The 13,232-nt window shown below is 42.2% G+C and overlaps 1 protein-coding gene across 1 annotated transcript in view; it reads left to right on the top strand.

Moving 5' to 3' along the window:
- The window catches only part of IQGAP1 (IQ motif containing GTPase activating protein 1), a 117,248-nt gene that overhangs the window by 427 nt on the left and 103,589 nt on the right, over nt 1-13,232 (top strand). The window contains 1 exon segment of the mRNA XM_017854987.1: nt 1,798-1,897. Within this exon segment, the coding sequence (XP_017710476.1) occupies nt 1,798-1,897 (100 nt within the window).

Raw genomic sequence — 13,232 nt, 5'->3', positions numbered from 1 at the left:
TTCTGTTGTTGGCCCTGGACGTCATTGAACTGCGGGCAGGATTGGCTAAAGGAGGACCCTTTGGGATTATGAGGTTTTCGATTTTATTTTATATTCTGGGAATAATGTTCTTTTTTAAAGGATCAACATTTCACGCATCAACAGTTATTTGTGAGGTATTGTGCCACATTTATGAAATTAAAGATGAGTAAGATCAGGCCCTGCCTCCAAAGAACGTTTTAATCAGAGAGTCAGACAGGTGTGCATGCTAATGATTATAAGGTGGCAATAACGATAAAAGATGCTGAGCTTACTAGCCATACAGAGTAATGTAGGTAAGGAGAAGGGGCTTAGGGAACACAGTATGAGCACGGAAGGTGACTTTTTTTTTTTTTTTGAGACAGAGTCTTTTTTTTGTCGCCCAGCCTGGAGTGCAGTGGTGCAGTTTCAGCTCACTGCAAACTCCCACCTCCCAGGTTCAAGCGATTCTCCTGCCTCAGTCTCCCGAGTAGCTAGGACTACAGGCGTCGGCCCACCACACTGGCTAATTTTTGTATTTTTAGTAGAGACAGGGTTTCACCGTGTTGGGCAGACTGGTGTCAAACTGCTGATCTCAAATGATCCCTCCGCCTCGGCCTCCCAAAGTGTGAGCCACTGCACCTGGCCTGAAGGTGACATTTGAACAGAACCTTGAAGAATGCTGTGTAGAAAGTTTGACAGGTGGCCAGGCATAGTGGCTCCTGCGTGTAATCCCAGCACTTTGGTAGTCCGAGGTGAGAGGATCGTTTGAGGCCTGGAGTTTGAGACCAGCCTGGGCAGCATAGTGAGACTCCATCTCTAAAAAAAAAAAAAAAAAATTAGCCAGGCGTGGTGGCCTACGCCTGTGGTCCAAGCTGCTTGGGGCTGAGGTAGGAGGATCATTTGAGCCCAGAAAGTCGAGGCTGCAATAAGCCATGATTGTGCCACTGCACTCCAGCCTGAGTGACAGAACAAGACCCTGTCTTAAAAGAAGAACAGTTTGATAGGGCATGTGGAACAAGAGACAGGATTTGAGGGAAGAGCATGAACAAAGGTATTGAAGAGTAGAGGGACACTGTGTTGGGAACTGAGTGGTGTGGACTGCACAGTGGTGGGAGGAAGGGCAGAGGAAAGTTTCCAAAAATAGTTGGGACCAGACTGGGAAAGGCCTTGAATACCTTCCCAAGGAGTTAGGAATTTATTCCATACCTGGTGCCCATGAAGGAAGCAGATTGCTTCAAGGATAAGCTCAGGCTTTGGAGACAGACTCTCCGGATTTGGATTCAGGCCCTGCCACTTATTAGCCATGGGGCTGGGCTCAGCCAGCCTCAATTTCCTCATCTGTAAAATAGGAGTGATAATCACAGGATTGTTGTGGGGTTTCAATGAGAGAATGCGTGTAAAATGCTTAGTATAGTTACTGTCACTTATTTCTCAATAACTGCAAGCTTTGGTCATTAATAAAAGAGGGAAACAACATTATCAGATCTGTATTTAGAAGGAGTTCTGGCAGATAGGGACAGATTTGGGCCAAAATCTCAAGACGGTATTTTTCAAGATTACACTAAAACTTAGTACATATTTATACTATCATCCATGTTTAAAAAGGTCAAGATGAGTATAGTTGAAACCACATAGTTCTTGTTTTAGGAAAGTCATTGTAGTACATCTGGCTAGCTACACACTCATTAGTTACCCTGACTTTCTAGGTGAGTAGCAGGAAATTGATTCTGTGGCAATCTTTTATCACTCAGGAACGCTACAGATCCTGGTGTTTACATTCTTTCTTTTATGTTTTAGCTGTCCTGGATAATGAAAGACTTACTGCAGAGGAGATGGATGAAAGGAGACGTCAGAATGTGGCTTATGAGTACCTTTGTCATTTGGAAGAAGCAAAAAGGTAAAGATTGGCTGGCTGGAGAGAAGATTAAGAGAAGGGAACTGATAATAGTGTGAATACAAATAAAGATTTCTTTGAGGCTGAGCACAGTAGTCCATGCCTGTAATTCCAACACGTTGGGAGGCCGAGGTGGAGGGGATCACTTGAACCCAGCTGTTTGAGACCAGATTGGGCAACATAGTGAGACCTCATCTCTATAAAAAAATTTAAAAAGTTAGCCGAGCATGGTGGTGTGCGCCTGTAGTCCTAGCTACTTGGGAGCCTGAGGAGGGAGGATCACTTGAGTCCGGGAGGTCGAGGCAGCAGTGAGCTGTGTTCTCACCACTGTGCTCTCGCCTGGGTGACAAAACTGTTTTGGGGGCAGGGGAAAAAAGAAAAGATTTATTTGAGTATGTTATAGATGTAACTGGGAAGCTGGTGGTTGAGGGAATAAGTATAGGTAGGGTATTTATTTATGGCAATAAGTAGCCTTGATGACAGTTTATCATGAATTACTGTGATGGGCATTTAAGTGTACTGAAAAATTTTCCAGGTTTGTATTGTTCAGTTTTATGCTTATTGTGCATGTTTTGGGCATTACCAACTGTCGGGTGGAAATAGCATTTTTAGGGTTTGAGGTTTTTGGCTTTAATGTTTCACTTATTCTTCATGAATTTTGATTTATATATGAATTGAGTCTCCTATGACCTGTGGAGTGGGTGCTTGGTTTGGGAGGCTTAGAAGTGTAGTACTGTTGGTGTAGGTTCATCTGTTTGGCAATATTCAGAGGCAGCATCCTCTGCATTCTTTGTGAAGTGAATTTGTAAAGCTGTTCTTTTTCTTTTTCAGATGCCCCACAACCTTGTGGTCTTAATTTTAGAGTGTCATTTTGGTATCAGTGATTAATTTCTTTTGTTCTGGTGCTTGTGTTCTTTTGCAGAGTCCCAGGGTAGATGTAATTATAGATCATGTATTCTATAAGTGACCTTGGGTGAAGGCAAGTGAGGGGTAATGAAATATCTGTAATTAACATTTAATAAAAAGGGTGTTTGAAATGGTGCTAATAAACGTAGGTGTGTGTGTGTGTGTGTGTGTGTGTGTGTGTATTTTAATTCTGAAAATCTTAAAATGCTACAGGAAATTCCAGAGAACAATACAACAAACATCTTTGTATCCCAGAACTAACAAATGTTAACACTTGAGATATTTCCCTTTCCTCTAAAACCAAACAAAACAAAACCAACATTGCTGCATTTAAAGTCTCTTTTGTGCCTCTCTGGTCCCATTCTTCCTTCTCCTGGGGCAAACTCTAACCTGTATTTTGCATGCCCTCTTGTATCTAGGCTTGTTTTCTGAGCTTAAAACTTCCAGGAAACTGGAGCTTGGGTTTCAGTGATGACTTAAGTGAGGAGGATAACACTTGTCTTTCTAAATAATAGAAGATGACATAGCAAGACATGCTATATCACTAGAAAAGGGGACATTTTCTCATGAAGTTTATAAGAAAACAAAAATTGTAAGTTCTCTGCCATTTAAATTGTGGATTTCTAGGTTTGGAAGGTCAAAGAATTTGAAAGCTGCAGCCGTTCTAAGAGATCATCTTGTGCTCTGTGGAGCTTTGGTGATTCCACTGAGGTGACCTGGGGGTAAGAGGGAAGAGCCTCAACACACCTTCCAAAGTAGCTCTGCTTTTGATTTACTGTTGAATTTCCTGAAAAAATTCACTTTTTACAGAGGGTATTTTGGCTAACACCTCCCCTTCCCCAAACACTACCACTAATCTAGTTCAACCGCTAATCTTGTTCAACCATCTCATTTAATGAGGAAACTGAAGCCTGAGTTTTTTGGTCTACTTGTAGTTTTCTTGATTGAAGAATAGTTTCTATCTTTTTTTTTTTTTTTGTACAGAGTCTCGCTCTGTTGCCCAGGCTGGAGTGCAGTGGCGTGATCTTGGCTCACTGCAACCTCCACCTCCCGGGTTCAAGCGATTCTTCTGCCTCAGCCTCCTGAGTAGCTGGAATTACAGGCACCTGCCACTACGCCTGGCTAATTTTTGTATTTTTAGTAGAAACAGGGTTTCACCATAACGGCCAGGCTGTTCTCAAACACCTGACCTCAGGTGATCCACCCACGTCAGCCTCCCAAAGTGCTGGGGTTACAAACATGAGCCACTGTGCCTGGCCTCATCATTTTTTGTTAACTGTGGTTGTTAACCAGATGTGTGCATTAGAATCACCCGGGGAACTAAAAAAAAAAAAAAAATACAGCTATCTGGGCCTTACCATAGAAATTGTGGTTCCATAGATCTGGGTGGGAGGTCCAGACATATATATAGTAGTCCCTTGGTATCTGTGGGGGTTTGGTTCCAGGACACCTGCAGATACCAGAATCCACAGTTGCTCAAGTTCCTTATATAAAATGGCATAGTATTTGCATATAACGTTAGCATATTACATATTATATACTTTAAAACATCTCTAGATTACTTATACCTGATCCAATGTAAATGCTACATAAATAGTTGTTACACTGTATTGTTTTATTTGTATCTTTATTTTTTTTCTGACTATTTTTGATCCATAGTTTGTTGAGTCCATGGATGCAGAACCCACGGATAAGGAGGGCCGACTGTATTTTAAATGCCTCTAGTGATTCCCATGGTCCTTCCTTGCCCCCCACTCCTCCCCCTGTTGAGAAACAAGATTTAAAACAATTTTAGAACTCTGCCTTATGCTGGGATATCATGGTCTGAGTAAAATGTTACACTTCATCATATTTTCTTCATCAGGTGCTGCATTAGCAAGACATTTTCTTTTCAGCTACTCTAGAGCGTCTTTTTTTCTGTCAGATGTTTTTTTCCAGTATAGGAAAGTAGCCCATTTCCTTTAAAGACCACCCAGGGGCATGATCCCCTGGGGTGTTTTTTAGTTGAGTGATTTTGCATACTTAAAAAGTAACTGTCCGGGCACCGTGGCTCATGCCTGTAATCCCAGCACTTTGGGAAGCTGAGGCAGATGGATCACCTGGAAGTCAGGAGTTGGAGACCAGCCTGAGCAACATGGAGAATCCCCATCTCTACTAAAAATACAAAATTAGCCGGGCGTGATGGCAGCTGCCTGTAATCCCAGCTACTCGGGAGGCTGAGGCAGAATTGCTTGAACCTGGGAGTTGGAGGTTGCGGTAAGCCGAGATAGTGCCACTGCACTCCAGCCTAGGCATCAAGAGTCGAAACTGTCGGCAAAAAAAAAAAAAAGAGAAAACAGTGAACATTGTGATGATCTTCGGGTTTTTTTTTTTTTTTTTTTTTTTAAGGGGAGGACATAATAGTGGCATATTACCCTAGCACACCCTGCCCATTGGCCTGGCATCATGGAAAGGTGCCTGGTCTATTTTATGGAGGCAATCATAAAACTGGGTGTGGTGATTTTTGTTGTTGTTTAAGGCTTTGATTTTAAAAAATCAATGTTGAAAGCACCTATTTAGATTGTATAACTAGAGAGGCCAAAGGAAAGAAGCCTGGGAATGTTATGGTGAGAAAAGAGGACTAGAATCCCTGTCAGCCACCTATGTGGCTGCTGCCACCCCTAAAAAGTGTTGGGAGTGCACCAAGGACAATTGGCATGCTCTTTGTTATTAGCTAGCTATTAATCTCTTCCAGTTCTTTCTCCTACCTTGGTAAGCCGTGCTGTATCTTGTGTGTTCCTAGGGCCCCTCTTTCCCCTCTAGCACTAGGCCCAGTTTGCCTTTTTGGTTTGGTTCCATCCTGTTTCCTTCATAACCTCCACCCCTCCCAAGTTGGAGGAGCCCCAAGATCTGGGATTTACGGTAACTCCAAGGCCAGGAATAAAGATCATAGAGATCGGAGAGAGAAAAGGTTCCCCTCCTCAGTTCTATTTATAATACCTCTACTCCTCCTACTAAAAGCTCCACCTTTTAGTACAGTGGCCCCATTGTGTATCCTGGGGCACTCCATTTTCTCCTATGCCTGTAACAGAGTTCTTTCTTGGGAAAAGAGAGGAGTGTATAGAGAGTGAATATGACTGTGTAGAGGCAGTGAGTATAAATAAGAGACTATAAGTGTAGAGAGACGCGAGTTTTCTGTCGGTGTGGGTTTGTGTTTCCCTGAAGGGTTAAGTGGGAAAATTTAGGGGTAATTCCTATCAATGAGCACTGGGAGTGGTTGAGAAATAGAAAATGTAGAGATTGCTGTTTTTCTTCATTGTTTGGAGAGCAGCTTCAATATTGAAATTAAGCCGCTGTTCTAATGAAATATCACCTAGTGATTCAAGGCTTTTTGCTAAGGGCTACACAATAGATCAAGGATTTTATGAGTCGTTTATACATCTTAAATTACTATTTATGCTTAAATCGAAGCTTATTTTTATCCTTTTGCCTGTTCTTGAGTTTTACATTTGTTTTGCCTAAGGAGCAGTTGTGTCGGAGTGATGAATACCATTTCACTCAATTGAAGGAAGTAACATTTAAATATGTGAGGTATGTTCAGTGCTCAGGTCTTGGACAGGAGGAAGTAATAGATCAGAATAAGGTTCAGGTGAAAAGAACCAAGAAGAGAACATGTCAGGCAGGACAGAACAGGGAAGTCTGCAAGTGAGAAGAAAGTATGATTAGTACTGGAAATGGAAGAAAATTCAGCTAGGTTAAAGGTCACAGGAAGAAAGTTAATTCCAGCATTCTCTGAGTTTCAGACAATTCCTGGTGTGCGCTTTCAAGTCTGTCATGGGCCACCTTTCTGCCTCTGAGTGCCTGTACCCCCACTCAAGGAGTAGGGCAACCCCTCTTGTAGAAGGGAAAGTAGGAATGCTGGCTGGTTGGAGATTGTCAGCAACTCCACGGTGGTAAGTCGAGCTTAGCACTAAACAGAAGCATGTCACTTTTTGTAATTTAGAGGAATTGGAAAGGTGTCTTGGAAAGAAATTAGTTCCTGGGAACAAAGTCTTTTTTGTGCATATGTCTTTACTGTTGGCATAGAGCATTTTCTGGGATGGGCTCTTAAGATCTTTTCTCCCTGTAAGTGATATCAGAATTCCATGAATATTGGGATATGTCCAGGCTGGCACCCTGTGATCATGCAAATAGAAGTTAAGACATTTAAGAAGCAAGAAAACAAAATGGTTAGGCAAGGTGACTAGGAAGAATATCATGCCCAGCACTTCTAGAAGTCTCAAAATGAGGAACTTCACTTAAATGTTGAGGGAGATCATTTTTAGGATGGTTACCCAAGCTCTCTTTGTACAGATGAGAAATCTAGTTATCTCATGAGACCCAGTGTGACTAAGGGACCATAGCATGTAGCTGTGTAATGACATGGTAGCACTAGGAGCTGATCTATTCATTTATTTATAATTACTAAGGGGAAGTATGGGGTGAGATTTATTCTTAACTCTTAAAATGGTGACATAGACCATTTTAAGAAGAAACCTCTGTTCTTTTTTCTGATATTAATTTAGTGCAACAGCCTTGGACAGGCTCCACCATAAGAAGTGGGTTGCATTTAAAAGTGTATTTGTTAAAAGTGGTTGAAGCTGAGTGCTTTTCTACATTGTAACAATGTTGCAAATGGGGCATATTCATTTCTGATATCTCTGGGGAAAGCTTTTTACCCTACCATGTAGCTGAAAATGTAGCAAAAAAAATTTTCTTTTTCCCCAGAGATGGAGTCTGACTGTTGCCTAGGTTGGAGTACAGTGGTGCGATCTGGGCTCCCTGCAACTTCCGCCTCCCAGGTTCAAATGATTCGCCTTCCTCACCTCCTGAGTAGCTGGATTACAGGTGCCCGACGCCACCTCTGGCTAATTTTCGTGTTTTTGGTAGAGAGGGGGTTTGACCATGTTGGCCAGGCTGGTCTCTAACTCCTGACCTCAAGTGATCCACCCACCTCGGCCTCCCAAAGTGCTGGGATTATAGGTGTGAGACACCGCACCCAGCTTAGCAAAATTTAAAATTAAGAAATGTAAAGAGTCAACTAGTTAGTACCCATTATTACTACTAAGAAAAGTCATGTGATTCTATATTCTCATAGTATGAATAATTAAGTAAAATAGAAATTCAAAAAGTCTGAATACAGTGTCTTTGAAAATCTTAAATGTTGAGATATCTTACCACAGTGAAAAGAATCAGACTTTCTGTTTTGGCAGGTGTGAGTTCTGATTCTGGTTTTGCAAGTTGCTTAACCTCAGGGAGTGAGCCCAAATTTGTCCTTTGCAGAATGGGAACACTGTGCATCTTACACAGTTACTGTGATGGTTAATTGCTTGGCACAGTGAAATACAGTAGGCACGCAGTAAACTTTTTTTTTTTTTTCCGAGACGGAGCCTTGCTCTGTCGCCCAGGTTGGAGCGCAGTGGCGAGATCTCGGCTCACTGCAAGCTCCGCCTCCCAGGTTCACGCCATTTTCCTGCCTCAGCTTCCCGAGTGGCTGAGAGTACAGGCGCCCCCCACGATGCCCAGCTAATTTTTTTCTTTTTTTTTTTTTTCTTTCTTTTTATTTATGAGACAAACGGAGTGCTCGGGGCTCTGTCGCCCAGGCGCTGGAGTGGGCAGTGGGGCCCCGGAATCTCAGCTCACTGCAGAGCTCCGCCTCCCGGGTCACGCATTCTCGCTCGCGCTCAGCCTCCCGAGTACTGGGACTACCCGGTGCCCGGCCACCGTATCCGCCCGGACTAGTTTTGTATTTTTTAGTAAAGAGACAGGTTTCACCACGCGTGTTACTCAGGATGGTCTCGATCTCCCTGACCTCGGCCCGTGATCCGCGCCCGTCTCGGCCTCCCACAAAAAAAAAAAAAAAAAAAAAAAACAAAAAGAGTGCTCAAAGTGCTGGGATTACAGGCCTGAGCCACCGCACCCGGCCTGCACTCAACAAACTTTTATCCAAGCACCTGGATAAACGATATCCTGATTTTTTTCTTTTCTTTCTAATTTCTTTTTTTTTTTTTTTTTTTTGAGACGGAGTCTCACTCTTGTTGCCCAGGCTGGAGTGCAGTGGCACTACCTCGGCTCACTGTAACCTCCACCTCCTGGGTTCAAGCGATTCTCCTGCCTCAGCCTCCCAAGTAGCTGAGATTACAGGTGCCTGCCACCACACCCAGCTAATTTTTTATATTTTTAGTAGAGACCGGGGGTTTCACCATGTTGGCCAGGCTGGTCTCAATCTCCTGACCTCCTGATCCACCCACATCAGCCTCCCAAAGTTCTGGGATTACAGGCATGAGCCACTGTGCCCGGCCTCTTGAATTTTCACATTAAATCTGCAAAAGGAAAAGCAGATTTAACGTGAAGATGACAGGAATTTTCTTGGCACTTTCAAGGTCCTAAGGTTGATAACCCTAGTTTTTTCACTTCAGACCTTAGCTTTTACCTGAAGGAAAACACCGGAAACAGAGGATACTTTTAGGGATTGGAATGGGGTTAGAGGGTGTGAGTCTTCCTTTTTGCTTAATACTGTACTATATATTTAAAATGCTTTTTACAGTGATAATTTTATAATGAAGGAAAAGAAGGGATTAAGTAAAAGGAAAACTGTATAAAATTTTAGATCTAATCACAAATTCAGATTTTTTTTTTTTTTTTTTTTTTTGAGACGGAGTCTCACTCTTGTCGCCCAGGCTGGAGTGCAGTGGCCGGATCTCAGCTCACTGCAAGCTCCGCCTCCTGGGTTTACGCCATTCTCTCGCCTCAGCCTCCCCAGTAGCTGGGACTACAGGCGCCCGCCATCTCGCCCGGCTAATTTTTTGTATTTTTTTTAGTAGAGACAGGGTTTCACCATGTTAGCCAGGATGGTCTCGATCTCCCGACCTCGTGATCCGCCCGTCTCGGCCTCCCAAAGTGCTGGGATTACAGGCTTGAGCCACCGCGCCCGGCCACAAATTCAGATTTTTAAGTTACTACACAGATGTTCCTTGATTTATGAAGGGATTATATCCCAATAAACCCATTGAAAGTTGAAAATATTGTAAGTCAGAATGCATTTAATACACCTAACCTACTGAATATCATAGCCCAGCCCACCTTAATTGTGCTGAGAATACTGATGTTAGCTTACACTTGGGCAAAATTATATAGCACAAAGCCTATATTACAATAAAGTATTGAGTATCTTGGCTGGGCGCGATGGCTCACACCTGTAATCTCAGCACTTTGGGAGGCCAAGGCAGACGCATCACTTGATGCCAGGAGTTCGAGACTAGCCTGGCCAACATGGTGAAATCCCATCTGTACTAAAAATACAAAAAACATTAGCTGGGTATGGTGGCATGTGCTTGTAATCCCAGCTACTCTGGAAGCTGAGGCACAAGAATCACGAACTGGGAGGTGGAGGTTGCAGTGAGCTGAGATCACACCACTGTACTGCAGCCTGGGTGATAGAACCAGACATTGTCTCAAAAAAAAAAAGTGGATATAGGAAATTTTCCTTGAAAGAACAAAGATACTCCTACCTCAGCTTCTCAGGTACCTGGGACTATAGACCCACTCCACCTCACCTAATTAAAAAAATATTTTTTTTTTGTAGAGATGGTGATTCTCTGTGTTGCCAGGCTGGTCTCCATTTCCTGGGGCTCAAGCCGTCCTTCTGCTAAAGTGCAGAAGGATACAGGCGTGAGCAGCCACACCCGGCCTGTACTGTCTTGATTTACTATTTTCAGTGGCCATCTAATGTTCATAATTTTTTTAGGTTTATTCCTGTTTAAAGTTTTATTGCTTTGATTGCTGAGAGGTTAAACATTTTCTTATATATTTGTTTATCAGTATTATTTTCTTATGCAAATTTTCTATTTTTGTTATGTGCTTGGCTTCTAGGATCATGATGTTAACTTTTGTGAGCTCTTTTATAACATGGACATTGACTTTCTCTCGTATTTGCTACAAACATTTTCCCTTGGCCGGGCGCGGTGGCTCAAGCCTGTAATCCCAGCACTTTGGGAGGCCGAGACGGGCGGATCACGAGGTCGGGAGATCGAGACCATCCTGGCTAACATGGTGAAACCCCGTCTCTACTAAAAAATACAAAAAAACTAGCTGGGCGAGGTGGCGGGCGCCTGTAGTCCCAGCTACTTGGGAGGCTGAGGCAGGAGAATTGCTTGAACCCGGGAGGGAGGTTGCAGTGAGCGTGAGATCCGGCCACTGCCCAACTCAGCGCTGGGCCCCGACAGACGCGAGCTCCGTCTCAAAAAAAAAAAAAAAAAAAAGAAACATTTTCCCTTGATGTTTCATTGTATTTGTTTTCTTCATTGTAGTTTTAAATTTTTTTTGAGTTTAAATGTCAGTCTTTTGATTTGTGATTTATTCTATCAACTCAAAGTCTAGATAGTTTAATTTCTTTAAAACCTTACCAAAATTTTCAGTTTAATAATCTGTTGGCTTAATTTTTATGTATTTGTAGAGATGGGGTCTTGTTATGTTGATTGTAAGGGGAACTTATCTCGAACTTCTGGCCTTAACTGATCCTCCTGCCTCAGCCTCCCAAAGTGGTGGAATTACAGGCCTCTAATAGCGTTTAAAAACCAGCTGTTTATTATTAGCAATTGATGTCTATTTTGTCAAATATTATATATATATTTCTAGTTCTGGACTTTTACATTCTATTATGGTGAACCATATTTCATTTTTTTGAGAAAAATATATATGACTTTGTTTACTTATACCTCTTATTGAGAAACAACATCTGAAGCTAGCTTAATTTTAACTCTATGACAAGTAACTTGATTTTTTTTTTTCCTTTTTTTGTGACTTGAAATTTGTAGAATTGTTGTTCCTTGAGGTATAAACATTTCCCCAGTTAGCATATTAGGGTTGATATTGGCTTAGCAATTTTGCCTGTAATGTGGAGACTCTTCTTGGTTTATAATGTCTCTTGTTTGTTTATTTTAGCTCTAGGAAATTGTCCATTATACCTGTATTGATTAGTTCTGATCATTAGTTAGATCTATGTAGTCTATTTTATGACTCTTCTTCATTTTGTTTATGTTAAATAAGCATTCTAGGTATGTGTCTCACATACATCTTTTGTTGCACTGACTTGATTTTCTACAGTCTTGATATTTTTTCCTTGGTTCTGTTAACGGTAGTTGCTTTGTCCTATTGTAGTTTTTATTTTTAATTAAGTCCTTTTCCATCTCCATTCTTGTTAATAACTTAAATGATCTCTTTTTAGTTCATGAAGAATAGTGTGACACAAAAGACTCTTTCAAGGTGAAAAAAAAGGAGCAGGTAGCCAAGAGAGTTGGGTTACATAGTTTACCACTTCCCCTTATAATCAATAGGTGTTGAAATAGATGTGACTATGAAAAACCAGTGTTAATTGGGCAGCTGAGTGAATGGATTGTCCACCAGTCAAGGCTGGGGAAAAAATCTGGCTGGGCTAAGTGTGGCCCATTAGTTTGACTTCATTTGGCATGTATTTCTTCTGGTCTTAAGGTCAGAGCAACTGTTTTTATATATTTTAATGTCCCTAATGACAAAATAGTAAAAATACATGTGAGGACCCAAGTTGGCATGTTCTGGGAATGTCATTTTCCAGCTTAGTGTGGTGACCTGCCTCTGATTGCTGTACAATTCCTTCTGCTTCACAGTGTCACATCTGGGAATATCAGTTGGTAGTGGAACCTGTTTTGAACATTTTTAAGCCTTGTGGTATCTGATGGACACTTGATTGTTTCTAGCTGGTGCTAAATAAACCCCTTGACAAGTATTTGTGTAAGAAAGCGCCGGTAGGCAAAGTGAGAACATCCGGAAGTGATTCATATTACTGTGGTTGTTTGCTTAATTCAGGACTTGGTTGCCTAGAGACCATATCTTTGAGCTAGCTGAGTGAAGCGCCAGTGGAACCTGGAGGGCCTGTGGCCTACCGGATCAAATCAGGGCTCTGCTCCTCCTTTTTTTTTCTAGAAGTCTCCTAGTAATCTGATTGATCTCCGTGGTTTGACAGTGTGTGAATTTAAAAAATCTTAAACATATAAATGTTTAAGAAAGATCTGGTTAATGGTTTATTTTGAAAAGTAAGAGTTTACTTGCTTAAGTTTGAATGTTGGGTTAAAATTTTTTTTAAAATAGTTGTGCCGGGCGCGGTGGCTCAAGCCTGTAATCCCAGCACTTTGGGAGGCCGAGACGGGCAGATCACGAGGTCAGGAGATCGAGACCATCCTGGCTAACACGGTGAAACCTTGTCTCTACTAAAAAAATACAAAAAACTAGCCGGGCGAGGTGGCGGCGCCTGTAGTCCCAGCTACTGGGGAGGCTGAGGCAGGAGAATGGCCTGAACCCGGAAGGCGGAGCTTGCAGTGAGATGAGAACCGGCCACTGCACTCCAGCATGGGCGACAGAGCGAGTCTCCGTCTCAAAA

The sequence above is a fragment of the Rhinopithecus bieti genome, unplaced genomic scaffold (genome assembly GCF_001698545.2).
Source record: "Rhinopithecus bieti isolate Rb0 unplaced genomic scaffold, ASM169854v2 scaffold_39857, whole genome shotgun sequence".
Classification (NCBI taxonomy): Eukaryota; Metazoa; Chordata; class Mammalia; order Primates; family Cercopithecidae; genus Rhinopithecus; species Rhinopithecus bieti.
Note: the sequence above shows the minus strand (reverse complement) of the source record. Positions and strands in the feature narration are given on the sequence as shown.